The 19,403-nt window shown below is 41.3% G+C and overlaps 3 protein-coding genes across 3 annotated transcripts; 1 reads left to right on the forward strand and 2 right to left on the reverse strand.

The window, feature by feature from the left end:
* The first annotated feature begins 5,213 nt into the window (after positions 1-5,213).
* Positions 5,214-11,411, forward strand: LOC116203958 (ABC transporter C family member 10). Its single transcript, XM_031535952.1, has 11 exons — positions 5,214-5,412; positions 5,545-7,613; positions 7,743-8,063; positions 8,195-8,281; positions 8,461-9,057; positions 9,158-9,322; positions 9,424-9,718; positions 9,810-10,330; positions 10,563-10,626; positions 10,721-10,960; positions 11,065-11,411. Exons 1-11 carry the CDS (start codon positions 5,385-5,387, stop codon positions 11,172-11,174), a joined length of 4,497 nt encoding a protein of 1,498 aa, XP_031391812.1. The 5' UTR covers positions 5,214-5,384; the 3' UTR covers positions 11,175-11,411.
* A 98-nt stretch (positions 11,412-11,509) lies between these two features.
* On the reverse strand, positions 11,510-12,594 carry LOC116203963 (hevamine-A-like). Its single transcript, XM_031535959.1, has one exon. It carries the CDS (start codon positions 12,563-12,565, stop codon positions 11,660-11,662), a length of 906 nt encoding a protein of 301 aa, XP_031391819.1. The 5' UTR covers positions 12,566-12,594; the 3' UTR covers positions 11,510-11,659.
* An 883-nt stretch (positions 12,595-13,477) lies between these two features.
* Positions 13,478-18,218, reverse strand: LOC116203961 (plastidial pyruvate kinase 2). Its single transcript, XM_031535958.1, has 12 exons — positions 17,800-18,218; positions 16,975-17,235; positions 16,406-16,571; positions 15,829-15,963; positions 15,607-15,717; positions 15,429-15,517; positions 15,280-15,342; positions 14,995-15,170; positions 14,581-14,683; positions 14,326-14,474; positions 14,096-14,204; positions 13,478-13,884 (listed from the first exon to the last, which is right to left on the reverse strand). Exons 1-12 carry the CDS (start codon positions 18,031-18,033, stop codon positions 13,777-13,779), a joined length of 1,704 nt encoding a protein of 567 aa, XP_031391818.1. The 5' UTR covers positions 18,034-18,218; the 3' UTR covers positions 13,478-13,776.
* Positions 18,219-19,403: the final 1,185 nt, after the last annotated feature.

Consider the following 19,403-nt stretch of genomic DNA (forward strand, 5'->3'; position numbering starts at 1 on the left):
CTAACAAATCAAACGCAGCATTACCTAAGAAAAAAATTGCCCAGAAGAAATTACCAGCTTCACTCAATAATTGTCCACGAATATATATATATATATATATATAAGTACATATATGTGTCGGTGTATAAGTGATGCAGCGTACACGTGAGTAACTGTCACAGATCCATTGATTCTGTAGAATACCGAAACTACGACCTTCAATCTCCTATTGATTCTTCGAATTCCTAGGAAACCTGCATCAAACTCGAATCAAATTCGAAAATGGACAAACAGCACAAAAGCTCTAATTTTTATTAATTGATTAAAAGACAAAACTATTAAACCATAGGGTTTTATAATGCTTAAATAGGAATTAAATCGCCTAAATTACACGAAAGATATAAACTTTTTCTAAAATTATAAAAACGCCTAAATAACATCAAAATGACCGTTTGAGGCCCTAAACGATGGAATTCGGTCTAAATTTTATCTTTTCACAACCAAAGGCTATGAGTTGTGCTTCAGAGGCCGTTTCCCTTTAGACATGGTCGTCAAAACCTTTTTTTTTTAGGTATCAATTTACCATTTCTTCTGCTGTATCAATAAGCATGAGTAACGTGCATTGTCCTGTTAAAGGAAGGTCGTAACATGCAGTGTCATTGACTCTTTATATATGATTTGATTGCAAATGCTAAATCACACATTCGTAATTCGCAAGCGGCAGAAAAAGACAAGATCTCTCACCAAACAGTCCCCACAACGAGTCTGTTGAGTCAAAATCACCTGTTACTTGTGACGCGTCTTTGTAATTGTTCGAGTACTAAATCCTTTTATTTACCCCCCCGGCGAAAAAAAGAAAAAGAAAAAAGCCCCACAGAAAGATTAACAAAAAAAGTAACGATGATGTTTTACTCTGTACTCCGGTGCTGTCATTATCGCAACGGGTTAACAATGAGGCCACATTATTATCTCTCGTACCATTATATCATAAGTTTTATACATGGAATCGGACTATACACGTACATATGTGTCACTTTGATGTAATTCTCCGACGATACAAATTTGTTTCTCTATTTACTAGTTAGACAATACTTGAGTTTATTATAAGACAATTAATAGACGATAACTAGCACCGATAATTTTTATTTTTTTGTTAAACTCCCCATCAACCTATGTTTTTTTTTTTGTTTTTGGTGTGCAATATCTAAAAAGTCAAATAGAGCTCAACTAATTCACAATCGCGCCGGAGCCGAGTTGAATTCTCCCAATATAAATTTATTTCATTACTAAGATTTGAATAAAACACTTATGTAAGGAAAAAAAAAAGGCTTTGAATAACTTGAATCAGTGAACGAAGAAGCTTGATTACGGCTTTTTTAATTAATCACGTGAGGGTTGGGCAGATGGCAGGGTGACGCAGGAGGTGATGACAGTTCTGAGATCTCCCGGAAGTCTTAAGTCTCAACTCACTCAAATTTGGTGAAAATTTTGCTGGCTTCAGTCCAAATTAGGGTTCAGTAAATAAGACAGACTACTGGCCCCATGCATTGCATTCACCAGAAAGGACTATATATTTCTCTTTCTGAATGATTAGATTGGAAATATTTTTATTTTTTGGGTAATTATTAGACTGGAAATTTTAATTAATGCATTCTTATGCATATAAAATCGTGGTAAATTCATTCATTCTTTTTTCCATAGTAATATTAATACAATACCGGAAATATTATGCATATAATTTTATGTCATTGTCGAATCGGAAATATTACCAATAAAAAGGTTCTTATATAATACGAGGAGAGTGCCATGCCGAGCCCTCAATACCGTCGGATCTCTCCACCTCCTTCGATTTTGGCAATAGCCAGCGGACGACAATGTGGGACGACAAAGTTCATTGTTTCGTTCCCTCTGTATAGGTCGATTGTTCGTAATCAATTCTTGCACGGAGTGTTCAAAAAATCTTTCTAGGCGTATTGTGTATAACATACTGATTCATCATGCATCACCCAGCTCTAATCATCGTATGAAAAAAGTATACCACCCATATTTGGGTTTTCGACTTCCCTTATAAATTCATTGTTGTGTTAGACCTCAGGTTAATATATATTCGTCGTTGTTATCTTTGGAAGTCGCGGGGAACCCTTTTGCAAGCGTTCAAAACCCTTTCTATTTAGTTCTATTTCGAGCGCTTAAAACCCTTTCTGCTTAGCTCTATTTTGAGAGCTTTCGTGAAAATCCAAAGAAAGTACCCAAAGTGAAATAGGATTTAAGGACACGAGGATCCTCTTCGACCAGTCTTTACTGGGGATCCTTTTTGGCCAGCAGGAGATCTCGATCAAGGTTTTAGAAGGCTGTTCTACAGTGTATCTTGCTGATTTTTCTAGGTGATTATTCACCTTGTATGTTCTCTTTTGTGGTTAGCATAGGAGGTTCCGACTGTTGGCTTCATCCAGTAATTTTTTTTAAACATTTTTCTTTTTGTGCATCTTTCTAAGTAATGAATGAAATCCTCATTACTACCATGTAAACGAAAAAAAAAAAGTGATTCGTTGTGCACACGTGGTCTCCATTTTTCATAATTAAAAGGAACGATCATGATACTCTCCATCGACATCATCATATAAAGGAATGATAAGGTCCGTCTTTATGTCATCTCAACAACCGTGTGCACTTTCTATTCCTCTCTGATTTTTTTGATGAATTCCTATTCCCCTCTCGTATTATAACCGACACAGAGTAAAGAATATTAATTCAATAGAAAATTAATTTGCCCCGAGAAGCCTTGAGTGAATATTTGTGGGTTGGTGCATGTAGTTTCACATATTTTTTCTAACATAAAGTCACAAGTACAAATTTTGTGAATAAAGATAATTTAAAATTTGGAGAGTTTTAGTTCTACTGAATAGATTTATTTAAATCTAAATTAGGGCATTGTGCTTTTCGAATATCTCGTGGGGCATGCTGAAGAAAAAAGAACAAGGGTTAAGTGAATGCTTGAATCTAATGATAGGGTGGAATGTCAAAAGTCTTTGATAACCCCACCGATAAAACGAAGAAAACTGAGCCCTCCCAAGGAAGTTATAGCTTCTTACTGTTATTGTCCTAATGTATATAAATGGTGTCTTAAGTTTTATAATGGGATAATATGAACAGAGATAAATAAATACTAACAAATCGGCCGGCGATCGAAGCTCTCGAACAAAATGGATCGCGTGAACTTATAGATTAGTATTGCTTATTCTTATTGTCCTAATGTAATATTAGTGGTGTTTTAAGTTGTATAATAGTGTAACGTGATAATATGACAACGGTAATAAATAAATACGGCTAAACTGGTCCGCAGCCGTAGCGCCCGAGCAAAAAGGGATCACGTAACTTAATAATGAACCGCTGCGAAATGATAAAGTCAAAGATAGTGGGAAAGCTTTTTTTTAATTTCCAGTGGTAGTTGATAAATAATAAATAATTAATAGGAACTTTCTTCCATTTTTCCAGAGTAATATTAATTCAACAATGAACGAAGTGCTCACCCCAAAAAAAATAAATATTGAAGCTGTGTCCAACACTGCCACGGTTCTTAGCTCACACCCAATTAATAAATAGACAGATAATTTGAAAAAGTCGCACCCCCCAAAAACAAATAAATAGAGGCAAAAATGCTTACTTCAATCTTCAGTAAAAATGAATATTCAAGTTAATAAAATAATATAAATAAATTGGCCTTGTCTGCGTCGTTGCCAATTTGCCAATAAATTCTAAATACCCGAGGAGAATAGATAAAAAAACAAAAAAAAAAAAAACAATATATATATATATATATATAAATGAAAGATGAATAAGTAAAAGAGAATCGTAGGTAATCTACTCACCATTCAATTAATTTATCTTAATACTCTTCTCGCGGTATTAACTATATGATCAAACTAATGCATATTCCGTATACATAACAAAACTCATTATGATGATATTCGAAAATTATAGGCAGTATAAAGGGGCTAGTTCGGGTACACTGATTTGGTGTAATTACTATAGTAAAAAAACCATAGACCCAATCAATGAGAATTAGTTCAAGTGATTCGACGTCTTTTAAAGTGTCAGATTATAACTAGATTAATCAATTCTTTGAACTTTCGGGTGCCACAGTGCACGTTGAAAAACTTGCTTATGCAAAATCATATTCAAAGATAAATTCTATGGATTAATTATCGGTACAGCTCGTAATTCTCCGATCGCCGAGCCGAATATTTCTTGACAATTTATGCCTACAAATGAGCATAAGGTCCACGATTAAATATTGATCCAACGATGTCGAGTTAATTACCGATATCTGTATTAAACGTGAGTGCCAACTGGTCATATGGGGAAGACATTTTATCAATCATCATGATGGAAGCCATCAAAAAAGGGATCTTTGGACGAGGAAAGAACAGAGCAGAACGGGAGAAGTGATAAAGAAGAAGACGACAACGACGACAGCCACCCGTCTTGTCAAGTACAGAACAAAAACCCACCACACGTCCCCCTCCCGACACCGCGAGACGTGAGCCATGACGCCAGCTCTCCTCCCTTTATATTCTCTCTCTCCCCCACTCTCCTTCCTCTTCAAATAAAATCCCGACTCTCTGTTTTTCAGTTTCTCACGCTCTGCATGATCTGCCCACGCCCGCGAGATCAGTGGGAACGGAAAAGCTCGAACCTTCTCGTGCTTTTTAGGAAAACGGAAATCGAATAATTTGTTTAATCCCCGACTGGAAAAAAGAAAAAAAAGGGGGCTGTTTTCCTTTTTCGATTGAATCGCGAGTTTCTTATTCCCGTTGATCTCGGGTGCTGTGGGATTGCTGGTTACTGGTCAGTTTACTTTCGGGTCTTGTTTTTTTTTCAAAAAAAGAACATATAACCTGCGGTGATCCACCTCCCCTTAAAAAAAAAAAAACAACAACAACAACAAATAGCATGCTTTCCGCTGTGTTTCCAGACAGATTCTTCTCGCGTAGCTAAGCCATGCCCCATTCCTCATCTGGATAAAATATTTGTCAGCACTAAAAAGGAAAAAAAAAAAATTGTGGGTCAGATGCAGATTGCTTCGTTCTTGAGATTCTGTGAGGCCCTCGTGAATAAAAAGGGGATCCCCTGCGGGTGCAAAGGACGAAGCTTTTTCTGGTCGGGCGGTGAAGAAAGGTCTCGCCTTTGGTCCATTTTGAGGTCTGACATTAATGCAGTCGATTACACCATGTGACTTTTGCTGTCTTTGAACTATCGATTGGGTCCTGCGTACCTTTAATTATTGTACCTTCGACTGTTTAAGTTGCAACCTTTTTCATTGTTTTGTTGTTACAATGGAGCTTGGTTCTTTTTTTTCTGTGTCCGGTTAACATCATGCGAGATTCATTTGTTGCCGGGTTCTTATGATGAAGAGGAAGTTTTTGTTTTTCGGTAGTCGTTTTACACTCAGTATTCTCTGTTTTGTTTGTGCGCATATATGTATCTGCAAGAGTTCGTGTTTCGATTTTTCGTTTCCTGTTGAAGGATAGTTTCGCTGATGGCGCTAAACGTTACATGTCGCAGAGCCTGAAGGCGGAGACGGGCAAAGGGATAAGACGATGGGTGGTATATGGAATGTCTTCTGCGGGGAGTCGGAATGTCGGGACCCCGACGGAGGAGCTTGCTATCCCGACTTCATGTCCATCATTGTTCCTTCTTCTTGCGCTAATAACGCGCTGGTCTTCTGCTTCAACATTCTCATTTCAGTTGTTTTCCTGCTTGCTATCATTACAAAGTCATCGTCCTCGAAGTATGTTCATGCTTCGTCCCGGTACCGAGGATTCTCGCGGCTTCAAATAGCTTCTGCAGTTTTCAATGGCTTTCTAGGATTAACTTACTTGTGCTTCGGCACTTGGGTCTTAGAGGAGAAGTTAAGAAAGACCCGAACGGCCTTACCCCTCGACCGGTGGCTGGTTGTTCTGCTTCAGGGGATTGTGTGGTTGCTAGTTAGCTTAGTGGTGAGTCTCCGTAGAAATCGGTTTTCGAGAACGCCGTTGAGGCTAATGGCAATTCTAGCCTTCTTATTCGCCTCGATCCTCTGTTTCTTATCCCTCTCGGCTGCTGTCTTGACCAAAAACCTTTCAGTGAAAATAGTTCTGGACATTCTTTCCTTCCCTGGAGCATTCCTGTTATTGTTAAGTGCTTACAAGGGGGCCATTGTCAATGCGAACGAAAGTGACCTCTATGCTCCATTGAATGGAGAGGCCGGCGTCATCGAGGAAACAGATAAGACTGGTGAAGTTACCACATTTGCGAGGGCGGGACTCTTCAGCAGAATGACGTTTTGGTGGCTAAATGGGCTGATGAGAAGGGGTCGACAGAAGACTCTCGAGGATGAAGATATACCCAAACTACGTGAAGTGGATCGAGCGGAATCGTGCTACCAGTCTTTCCTTGAGGAATGCAACAAGCAGAAGAACGAGAAGCCCTCGGTTTTATGGACCATCATGCTGTGTAACTGGAGAGACATTCTCATCTCGGGCTTCTTTGCTCTATTGAAGATCCTCACAATTTCTGCCGGTCCATTGCTCCTTAATGCCTTCATTGAGGTGGCCGAGGGCAAAGAATGGTTTCCATATGAGGGCTACCTATTGGCGATCTCTCTCTTCTTCTCAAAGAGCTTGGAGTCTTTGTCCCAAAGGCAATGGTACTTCAGGAGCAGACTCATCGGCATCAAAGTTCGGTCTTTGCTCTCAGCAGCAATATACAAGAAGCAGCTGAGGCTTTCTAACTCCGCTCGCTTGGTCCACTCGGGCAGCGAGATAATGAATTATGTGACAGTTGATGCTTATAGGATCGGAGAGTTCCCTTTCTGGTTCCACCAGACGTGGACTACGAGCCTTCAGCTATGCATAGCCCTCATGATCCTCTTCCGAGCTGTGGGGCCTGCTACAATCGCATCCTTGTTGGTGATCATTCTGACAGTTCTCTGCAACACCCCTCTTGCGAAGTTGCAGCACAAGTTCCAGTCAAAGCTCATGGTGGCTCAGGACGAGCGGCTCAAGGCGAGCTCTGAGGCCCTTGTGAACATGAAGGTTCTGAAGTTGTACGCATGGGAGATTCATTTTAAGAGCATGATTGAGAACTTGAGGAAGATCGAGGAGAAATGGTTGTCAGCAGTTCAGCTGAGGAAGGCATATAATAGTTTCCTCTTCTGGTCCTCGCCAGTTTTGGTCTCAGCAGCAACCTTCGGGGCTTGCTACTTCCTTAAAATCCCTCTCCATGCAAGCAACGTGTTCACTTTCGTGGCCACTCTTAGGCTCGTTCAGGACCCGATAAGGTCCATACCTGATGTGATCGGGATTGTTATTCAGGCGAACGTTGCATTCACCCGAATTGTGAAGTTCCTCGAGGCTCCCGAGCTCCAGAGTGGGAAAGTCCGGAGAAAAAGCAGCCTCAAGCCCGGGGCTCACATTGTCTCAATCGAGTCCGCAAACTTCTCATGGGAAGAGAATTCTCAGATTCCAACGATTAGGAATATCAGTTTGAAGGTTAGGCCTGGGGAGAAGGTTGCCATCTGCGGAGAAGTTGGGTCAGGGAAATCAACCCTTTTAGCTGCTATTCTCGGGGAGGTCCCCAATACCCGAGGAACTGTAAGTCTAACCATGGTTCGGTCGATTTGTTTGGCATATATTATCCTGGAAAAAGAAAAGTTTTCAGAGTTTTATCATATCGGCTTTTATCATTTAACAATCTGCTTTGCTTGTGTTCACCATTTACAGATTGAGGTGCATGGGAGGATTGCTTATGTTTCTCAAACTGCGTGGATCCAAACGGGATCAATACAGGAGAACATCCTGTTCGGGTCTCCAATGGACAGTCAGAGATACCGACATACTCTTGAGAGCTGCTCCCTGGTAAAAGACCTCGATTTGCTTCCTTATGGAGATCACACTGAAATAGGAGAAAGAGGGGTGAATCTCAGCGGCGGGCAGAAGCAGAGGATTCAGCTTGCCCGTGCTCTTTATCAAGATGCCGATATATATCTCCTGGATGATCCATTCAGTGCAGTTGATGCACATACAGCATCAAGCCTTTTTAAGGTAATGTCACAAACATAATTATATATTCCGTTTCTCATCGAGATATTTCTCCATTTTCAACTTTTTTTATATGATAATATGATTTCTATTCCCTAGCAATGAAAAGCTAAATCAATATCAAATTTTTGCAGGATTATGTCATGGGAGCACTCTCAGATAAGACAGTCTTTCTGGTGACTCATCAAGTCGACTTCCTGCCAACTTTCGATTCTGTCCTGGTAATGACCGTGTTGTTTCTTCTATCTGATGATTAAACATTTGCTTATAAACCGTCGAATTGTTCGCAAACATTGTTTCATATATTTTCCACAGAGATGCCATTTGTTGTTTGTTTAACCGCTCCCATTTCGGTTGATAATGTGAAATATTAATGTCGTGAAAGTTCTATTATTTACAGCTGATGTCGGATGGGAAAATCTTGCAAGCGGCCCCTTTTGATCATCTCCTTGCCTCGAGCACGGAGTTTCAGGAACTTGTGCATGCCCACGAGGAGACTGCGGGATCTGAAAGACTAGCCGAGGTCACTTCTTCTGCAAAGCAAGAAAAACCGACCAAAGAGATCAAGAAGTCCTTTACCGAGAAACAGCAACCGAAGAAACCATCAAAAGGCGATGGCCAGTTAATCAAGCAAGAAGAACGAGAGACAGGGGACACCGGCTTTAAGCCTTACCTTCAGTACCTCAATCAAAACAAAGGCTACCTTTTCTTCACCACAGCAAGCCTCGGTCACCTCATGTTCGTTATTGGCCAGATACTACAGAACTCGTGGATGGCTGCAAATGTCGAGAACCCTCAAGTCAGCACATTGAAATTGATTGTGGTTTACCTCTCGATTGGTGTCACATCAACTCTGTTCCTGATGTGCCGGTCCTTGTCAACGGTCATTCTTGGGCTTCAGTCATCAAGATCGCTGTTCTCTCAGCTACTTGACTCCCTTTTCCGTGCCCCGATGTCCTTTTATGACTCCACACCTCTTGGGAGAATCCTCAGTCGGGTATGATATAAATCTCAAATTCTATTAACTTCGAGAATATATAAATAGGAAGTAAGGAGTTACTAAATACAGTTATTTCATTCCCTTTCTCTTGTGTTAGGTCGCCTCTGATCTTAGTATCGTCGATCTCGATGTCCCATTTGCTTTGATTTTCGCCGTTGGGGCGACGACAAACACTTATTCGAATCTCTTAGTACTCGCTGTCATCACATGGCAAGTCCTCTTTGTATCCATCCCAATGGTTTATTTCGCGATTCGCTTGCAGGTGAGATAACAACTTCATTTTAGGTACATTTCACAGTGTTAATGACGAGTACAGAAATTTCAGATTAAGGTTGTGAATTTAATGGACTCTTGGACTTGCAGAAATACTATTTTTCATCGGCAAAGGAGTTCATGCGCATAAATGGCACAACCAAGTCGTTTGTAGCAAACCATCTGGCAGAATCTGTGGCTGGAGCCATGACGATACGAGCCTTCGAAGAGGAGGATCGCTTCTTCGCGAAGAACCTCGAGCTCATTGACAGAAATGCTAGTCCGTTCTTCCACAGCTTTGCTGCCAACGAGTGGTTGATTCAACGGCTAGAATTTCTCAGTGCTATGGTTCTTGCCTCCGCGGCCCTCTCCATGGTTTTGCTCCCTCCTGGAACTTTCAGCTCTGGTAAGTACATGAGGACCTGTTCACCCATAACAAAATGTGACAGCAAGGTATATGTTCGTGAATATACTTATGGTCTTGTAATTTACTGTAGGTTTCATCGGAATGGCATTGTCTTATGGACTTTCGTTGAACATGTCACTTGTCATGTCGATTCAAAACCAATGCACTCTCGCCAATTACATCATATCCGTGGAGAGGCTTAATCAGTATATGCATATACCAAGTGAGGCCCCTCTTGTGATAGAGGAGAACCGACCACCGTCCGACTGGCCTGCTGTTGGAAAAGTCGAGATCCAGGACTTGCAGATAAGGTATAGACCCGATACACCACTTGTTCTTCAAGGGATCAGCTGCACGTTCCTAGGAGGGCATAAGATTGGAATTGTGGGTCGAACCGGAAGCGGGAAGTCTACACTCATCGGGGCTCTTTTCCGCCTTGTGGAGCCTGCAGGAGGGAAAATAATAGTGGATGGTGTAGATATCTGCAAGATTGGGCTCCACGATCTGAGGTCACGGTTTGGGATCATTCCTCAGGACCCCACTCTTTTTAACGGGACTGTAAGGTACAACTTGGATCCGCTGTCCCAGCACAGTGACGATGAAATATGGGAGGTAAACAGCACGGATCTCTTTGTTATTTGCTCGAGTGATTTGTTCTCTTTTAAGATGTGACCATGTTAAAAGATAAACTCGGTTATCACGGATCTACATTTATATCAGAACTATTTGTCTTTTCAAATATAGAGAAAATGGATTCTTAGAACAGCCATTCTTGAAGTCTGTTCCTGTTAAATTCCTTTATCAATTACGGGGTTATTGATTTTTCGAACGTTGCATGTAACAGGTTCTTGGGAAGTGCCAACTCCGGGAGGCCGTTCAGGAGAAGCTCAAGGGGCTCGACTCCATGGGTGAGTTATTCCTGTAAACATTTCTTTTCCCTTTTCAATGTTGCCTTTCCAATTGGAATATTTACTGACGCCTTATAAAATCGATCGTATACAGTCGTGGAAGATGGATCAAACTGGAGCATGGGGCAGAGGCAACTATTTTGTCTGGGCAGGGCACTCCTAAGGCGGAGTCGGGTCCTCGTGCTTGATGAAGCTACTGCGTCCATCGACAATGCAACTGACTTGATCTTACAGAAGACCATCAGGACAGAATTTGCAGACTGTACGGTGATAACAGTAGCCCACAGAATCCCTACTGTGATGGACTGCACCATGGTCCTTGCTATCAGTGACGGTAGGTCGTAAGACTGATTCATCTATTGATACTTTTCATTTTTTCAAGAAAAACCAAGTCCAGTTCTCTATTCTCATTTTCTTTGGTCGATAAATTTTTATCAGGTAAACTCGTGGAGTACGATGAGCCGATGAAGTTGATGAAGAACGAGAACTCATTGTTCGGTCAACTAGTGAAGGAGTACTGGTCGCACTCTCACTCAGCAGAGCATTAATTCTTGGATTTATTTTGTCCCTCGGGCTCTTGTATCTCGTTTTGGGGTACTTGTATAGTAGCTGTAACGAGTCCGTTAGGTTGCTGCGGCGAGATTTAGGAGAACCAGAAACCTTAATCAATAGTTCTGTGTAGTGTTATATTAAGTCAGTTTTGCTCCATATCAATTATTAATGGGGCCCTTGAATGATGAACAGGCAAAGGTCCTTCCAGAGTAAAATTTGTATTTCATCTTCTATGTTGAAGAGCTTAAAGTCGATGCAGTTCGACATAAATGCAGTATGAGTCTGATTCAGTTCTTACAGACCAAGTCGAAATAATCATTGCTGAGAATTGTACTGGAAAGAAACGGGCTTTTCCGCGTTCCGCTAGATAATATTTCTGTTTTCATCGAAAAAACCTATAAGGTTTTTCATAGATTCTTATTCCACACATAGTGTTTGGACCTTACACAGAAATGGTACTTGGCATAGAGAACGATTACACTCATACGCTGCTCCTGATTGCATTACTATATCCATTTTGATCATCGAAGTATTTCGACCAGAGCATTACGCCTCCGTACTTGCCGGATCTCTTGATAACCGGAAGTACCTGATTTATGAGCACATTCGGTGGGATGTATCCACTCCCGGCTGCCCCCGGAGCTGCCGGCAGGCCCATAAATATTTTCCCTGCGTTTATGGTCGTCCACCTGTTCCATGAGCTGATGAGGTTGTTGGTATTGCCCTGACTGTACTGGCAGGGATTGTTGTTGTAGAATTGAACCCAGACGTAGTCGAAGAGTCCCGTGTTAAGAGCGGCTCCCAGGTGCTTGTCCGGGAACGGACACTGGGGAGCCGCCGTCAAGTACACCTTCCTGCCCCGGCTGCTGTACGCAGACAGGAACCGTGCCAGGTCGTCGTAGAACTGCGTGGACCCGAGCTCTATGTCGAAATCAATACCGTCGAGCACTGCATCTCCAAGCGGGCGCGACGAGGGCTGGCCCCCCAGGAAGTTGTTCCAGAGATAGTCCGCCACGCTCCTGGCGTCAGCACTGGAAGCCAGGGAGTAACTCCCGACTCCGCCGCCGATGGACAGGAACACCTTGATGCCCTGCCTCTGGCAGTTCCTTATGCCAGTGCTCACGCCCTTGCAGCCTCCGGCCGACGGGTTGCAGTGGCCGGCCAGGTTGAGACCCGGAGCCCGGCCGTTCCCAAACTGGTTGAGGAACGCAATGTTTACATAGGCATACTTTCCAGTTGCGCAGGTTGCGGTGAGAGTTCCCTCGTTGCCATTCTGGCCCCAGTAGGTGGCAATGCCACCGCCTCGAGCAGTCCCGATCAGGGCAAGGACTACGATGGAATCGAAGAGAAATGAGAACCGAAAATCGGAATTGTATGCCATTTTCATTCTGCTGGTTCATACTGATCTCAGACTTCCGGAGCAATATATAGGAGGGAAAAATCATACTGTTGGTTCGTACCGAAAATAATACCGTTGGTTCTTCGCCGTTTGGTCAAGATCGACGCCTCGATTCGAAGTCTAGTCGTTTAAAGAGACAAAAGTTGACTGAGGAGAAGACAAATGGTACTGAATGGGATGGAGAAGGATAGTGATATTTTCTACTAAGTGAGTGGCCACAAAAATCTGCATTAGTATTTCAAATTTTTTCTGACCATTTCACGTAGATAATACGGACGCGATCTGAACTAATCCGAGGAAAGGAATCGCAAAATCAGTATCAGAAGGACTTGAGATTGCGTAGCTTCATTTGCATTTTTACTAGAATCCACGGAGGGGGGGGAAGAACTCCATACCAACTCGTGTACGCAGACCAGGTCGGTCAGACACTCGGGAATATCTAGACCAGGTCCCATGTTAGGTGCGTAGATTAGAGGAACCGGGGGCAACTTCGTACATGCCTTGGATTGATCATCAGAAGATTCGTCGCGGTACTGTACTGTGTCCGATACAATAAAGTCATTTCTTATCTTAACGAAGTTGAAAAGTTCACAGTCCACATATATATTGCTATGGGAGTGGCGTTCATTCAATGTTGTAAGGCTGTCAATTTGATACATCTTAGTAGGCAGATGTTAGGCGAAGCTTCAAGTTTTTTAGACAGGCTTTTAACTCGTGACTCGAGAAATCTTAAATCGATATACAGATAAGGAGTTCCAAGATCCACGATAGACAAAACAGCAAACAAAATTTCCGGTCTATCCAATCCAAGCACCTCTGGTCAGGCACAATAATGGCATGGTCCGTAAGCACCTCATACTAATCACATTCTCATCGAGAGGTTAACAAGTTGGACAATGATTGAAGCAGAGAGAAAAAGAACATGATAATCTGTCGATTACTGAAGTTCCTGCTTGTAGACAATATGCTTTAACAAGATCCCTAGTGTCCGCTGTGCGAATAAATCACCATAAAAGATGCAAACAAACAACTAAGCAAACTGCTATTAGAGAGGGAGACTAGAAAGTCTTCATCAGCAAGGAAGCTAAGCGTAAAAAAAAAAATCTTGCCAAAGCAAAAGAAGACAGACAGCTGATTCGTTTACGAATATTGCATCAATGGAAATGAGGAGTGCAGACCGTGGTTCTCTCGTCTGAAATCTACACATTGCGCACCTGAATGTTGTGAGTGGACTGGAAACGCCAAATGGGCTGTCTCCCACTCTGCACCAGTGCAACCTCTTCGCCTTCCTTCACCATTCCTTGATTCTGCAATGAATCGATAACCAATCGGCAAATATAAAACCGGAAAAGGACAATGACCAAGAAGGAACTGATGGATGTTGAGATTCCAGACAGCACATGCTCGTGACAAGGAAGGGAGATCTCCTTTGGGTTTTCAAAGATGGAATCGACAAATTTGTCCTAACTTCTGTTGATGAAATAAATGTGCTTGCAGCTAGCAATTTAAATTAAGTACCTGAAGCAAGGTCAGTGCCCTGACAAACGTTTCTTCAGCATCATCAGAGAACTCCATATATATGGGACACACTCCCTGGTACAAGGCCAGTCTCTGCTGTATTCTCTTCCTGCACAAGAATCAAGAACAGGACCATAACTTGCTTCTCCGTGACAATTTAACTACTTAAATCGACAGACCAAGCAATGGTTTTTGGTCCTTGATAGAATAATGTACAAAACGTTGCTTACTCATTTGTGAAGGCAAATATGGTTCCAGAAGGGCGATAATGGCTCAGCAGGATACCCATGAAACCGGTTCTGGTGAAGACAACCGTTGAGATCCCAAGAGTATTGGACATCATGGTGGCATGATATGCGAACATCTCACTCATATGGTTCTGCAAACAACGACCAACTTTATTGCTGTAGTTGGAATTCATTCCAGCGGAAATCACAGGTTACAAACACAAGTCACATTTCATAAGTAATAATGTGGGAAGTGACCTTAAATGCTTGACCAAGGTTAGATGGCATTTCTCCGGGAGCTATGGTTGCTTCAGTTCGCAGTGAAACAGTGTGCATAACTTTCACAGCTTTCAAGGGAAACCTGCATGCAAACAAAAGTTTCTTACATTAGATCATCAGAGAATATGGGACTAAACTATTTCTGCTCTTAGCTGATAGAACGTGCCTCTGTTTATTTAAAAACATAAATTTGCCAGTGATAAGCACTCTTAGGCAAAGCGCTTGAAACATCCCAATTTTCTATTCATTGTTCTATGTGATCCCTTTCCAGATTACTGAACCAAGGACAGGGTCCAAAAGACACAGGTGTACATTCTACATATGATATATATCTCAATATTCCAATCAAATCTATGTGATAAAACAAAAACTGTGTCAGAGGCAGTGACCTACTTCCCATGAGCAGTTTCTCCAGAAAGCATAACAGCATCAGCACCCTCTCGTACAGCTATAGCGATGTCTGATACTTCCGCTCTGGTTGGAGTAGGATGGACAATCATGCTCTCCAACATGTTTGTTGCCACAATAACAGCTTTGCCCATGCTACGGCATGTCCTGATTATCTCTTCCTACATTTGAAACAAGAAGTGATCTTAGTGCAAAAATGCAATTTAACGTATAAAACAAAGTCATCATAACATGACATTCTTTCAGCTTTCCTAGGAACAGCTAAAGTACCTGCAGAAGGGGAACCTCTTCAATGGGAAGCTCAGCACCAAGATCTCCTCTGGCAACCATTGCCTGTTACAAAAATATGCGTCATCTTCTGGGTAAGGAAACATAAATTTGAGTATAAACATGATACTGTCCAACGTTGAGGCTCTCACCCCATCAGATGCTGTGATAATTGAGTGCAAATTTGGTATGGAGTCAGCACTTTCAATCTTTACGATAACATGTATATCTGCACCACAGCCTGCGAATGAAAGGTAACAGGTCAGAACGAAAAAGGTTTGGAGCGGATGCGTTCTTGCTTCTCAATACAACAGAAATGTTTAAAGTTACTTTGCAGATAATTCTTCAACTCGTGAACTACTTGAGCATCTTTAACAAAGGAAACAGCGTAAAAATCAACTTTGTTCTCCACTCCAAATTTGATGTCATCCCAGTCCTTCTCTGCAAGGAACAACACAAACCATATTTGCTAAGTAATAATATCCATCCAAGAAATGAATGGTCTATTTTATGCAGCATATGGAGCATATAAACCGGGACTCAAATTCCCACCTGTAATTGAAGGTAGAGTAGCACTTTTTCCTCTTACATTCAAATGTCTCCTAGACTTGAGCTCTCCTCCATCAACAACTTCACATTTTACTGAATCTTCAGTCTTTGACCTCACCACAAACGACATCATACCACCTACACCATGATCATGCGTAAGAATACACATCACTCATACATGTAAAGACCCATTCTTAATGAGAGAGAGACAGAGACGTGAATCTCCTTTTGTCAAGGATTCAGGCACAAAACGTTCTCCTTTAAGATGGACAAACTGTTGTAGTAATAACTAAGGAAGTCCATGTGAAGCAGTGAAGATGAAAGGATAATCCTCTAGATATCTCTTTAAGCAGCAATAAAGAATTTTAGAGCATTAAAGGAAAAAGAAGGCATGAACATTAAAAACTGATGGAACTATTTAATCAGTTGACAAGGAAAAGTAAAAGATAAATTGAATGCAAAAGCTGAATCTGTAGATTACAAAGCAGGCATGAATATTAGAAACCGATGGAACTATTTAATCATTTGACAAGGAGAAGTAAAAGACAAATTGAATGCAAAAGCTGAATCTGTAGAGTACCATCAACAAGAAGCATGTCACCCACTTCTACATCATTAACAAAGTCATCGTAGTTGACACTGACGCAATCTGCTGTCCCCACCCCTCTTCGAATTGTGAAAGTGAATTCCTGTCCAGGGACCAATGTAATTGGTTGTGGCAAGTCTCCACTCCTAACCTCAGGACCCTGAATTAATAAAACAGAGATGTTGATTGGTGAGATTGCTAAGTAAAGATTTTCACGTTAACTTGATATAATATAAACTGCGTTCAGAACAATTTAGTTCCTCCACTCAAAGCAGATTCATTACTTGTGATTTACCTATGGTCACCAAGAAATCCTATGAATGAAAGTATTAATACCACATTTAAATAGTTCCACGGAATAAAGGCCCAAGGAACTTCCCGATACTGTGGGTATAATGTTTCCTCGGCGATCTTATCATCAATTGTCAATGACATACATCAATTTGGCAACGCATCATTGTTAGTAGCCTTTTAAAAGATCAATTATATATAGAGTAAATCTACAAGATTGAATCTTTTCAAACTACCTTGTTCTATCAGAAAATTGAAAATGTATGGCTCACCTTTGTATCGAGCATAATTGCAATCACATTGTCCTTGGATTGAGCATTGTATTCTTTGACCAAATCAATGACTTTCTGGTGAGAAGAATGGTCTCCATGAGACATATTCATCCGAGCGACGTTCATGCCGGCTTCGGCTAGCTTCCATATCATTTCCTTTGTGTTAGTGGAAGGACCAATCGTGCAGACAATCTTAGTCTTGCGTCCAACTGTTGGCTTGGACCACATAGCCACCGATGCATCACCGAGCTGCTGCATTCCCTGCATATAAATATCTCCCACCTCTTAAGCAAACACTGCAGAAAACCTTTAAGCAACTCCTGAAATACGTAACCGTAATAGGTTCTTATGTTAAAGTATCCTGATTGAATCATCATATCTATGGTTGAACACTCTATCAGATCCTATAAAACTCAAAAGAGCAGTTTTCAGGAACCGAACACGCTATATGGCGAAAGCGACGCCTTAAGCTTACTCAAGCTAAACAATCAACTGCAAACACATATCAAGACGAGACCATATAACGAGGCTTTTGTTACAGATTCTCCGCTACGATTTCGAAATTATAATAAAGTAGCAAACTTCATTGCCAGAGTTGTAGTATATATCACCCCAGCTCCTCCTCTCTCTCGAACCTTAGAACACGTAGTGGTAAGCTTCATTGAAAGCCCATAAAAAGATCCTCTTTTTTTTTCTTTTTTCTTTTTACTGGGCACCCTCATCATGAATTTGACAGTAGTAAGCACATTTCCATGTGAAACGATCAGAAAAGTCAAAATGCAGCAACAGATATCTACGAGAAGAACTCTCGATATCACCACGAACCTCGGGAACATCCTCGGGCGAGACCGGGACAATCTTCGGTTCGGCTTGCAGGGTCCTCCTCGCGGTGATCCGGGAGGCCCGGAAAGCGGCTCCCTCGGTCCACCTCTCGTCGCGGGGGAGCACCCTGGCAGCGAAGCTCGGGGGCCTGAGCTTATCGGCCCGCTCATGCAGGGATCCGGAGCTGGGGCTGAGCAGCGAGGCGTGGACCGATCTGGTGGCGACTACCTGCGACATTGCCGGGAGGAGCTTCGGGGAATGCGATCTGCTGAGGGTTGTTGGGAGGGAGGAAGAAGAGGTTCTTCGGAGGCAACGAAGAGGAAAGTGAAGAGCTTTGTTGTTAGAAATGGCGGAGGCTTTGTTTGGAGATATCGCCGCGGTTTGGCGGCAGGCAGGGAGAAGAAAGGTTTCGCAGGCAACAGTGAGCTGAAGCTTAGTTTTTATCGAAGGACAAATTTAGTAAATTTTTTAAAAAATAATAACAAATATTAATTTAAAATTATTATATTTATATTTTTATTAAATTTATGTATTCCGTTTTCTCTCCGACCGGTTGTGCGCTAAAGTTTAATTAATGTTGGTGGATTTTAGCCATGAATAAATAGCAACGTGTTATTGTCCGAATTAGTTGATATCAATGCGCAGCGCAATAACTTTTCCGTCTATTTTAATAATGCGTTTGGTTCGTAAGTCAGATTTGGGGCCGCTTGGATTCAGAGTTAAAAGTTACTTTGATTTTGATTGTGGAAAAGGACAAATGAGATGTAATTATAAATTTGACTTGGGAAATGTGTATTTTTGTTGTGTAGTGTATTGAGTTAAAGTTAAAATCAAATTTCTTGCAATCCAAACGGGGCCTAATTTTAACTTTACTTTAACTCTACTTATAACAAAACAAAATAACTCATTCAAAATTAAAATAATGAACCTTGTATATAAACATTTATAATGCTCTATTATAATACAATTGACTTTGCTTTTTTAAAATCAAAATCCAGTTAAAATTTAACTCACTAATCAAACTAATTATAAGTGTTGCGGTCATGTACTACTTGTCAGCTTTTATATATTATAATTGAAATTAATGATTTTCGTCCATTCCATTGCCAGAACTCGACCGAGAAATCTGAGTACATTGTTTGATAAATGAGAACCGAAAAGGAGCTGAAACAGAACCACTGATCCAATTCCATTCGTTATTCTACTTCTATCATATCATATCAATTATAATCTTACAGTTTATGCCACAATTTTATTTTGAAAACCACGTCAATTTATTTAATTCATTATGAGTGCAGATATAGTCGGAAAAAGTGATGTACCATCTTAAGCCCGTCGTATATTTCAAATGCTTAGTGGAGTCAATTTTAGTCTCGGGGGTTCGATCTGGTCGAATATTGGATAAGTGCTCTACACATACTTCGTTCCCGCCGTACTTAGCTAGCTTAAAACTACCACTCAATACAATATTTCGGTCTTATTTTCCTCGCACTAGTTGAATTCTATATTAATAAGATGCATATTTCGACATTTTTCATAATCCGTACAACACATATTCTTTAATTACTGCATCGGAATGTGTTCGCTTATATTCTTAACCAAAAGAT

The sequence above is a fragment of the Punica granatum genome, chromosome 4 (genome assembly GCF_007655135.1).
Source record: "Punica granatum isolate Tunisia-2019 chromosome 4, ASM765513v2, whole genome shotgun sequence".
Lineage (NCBI taxonomy): Eukaryota > Viridiplantae > Streptophyta > Magnoliopsida > Myrtales > Lythraceae > Punica > Punica granatum.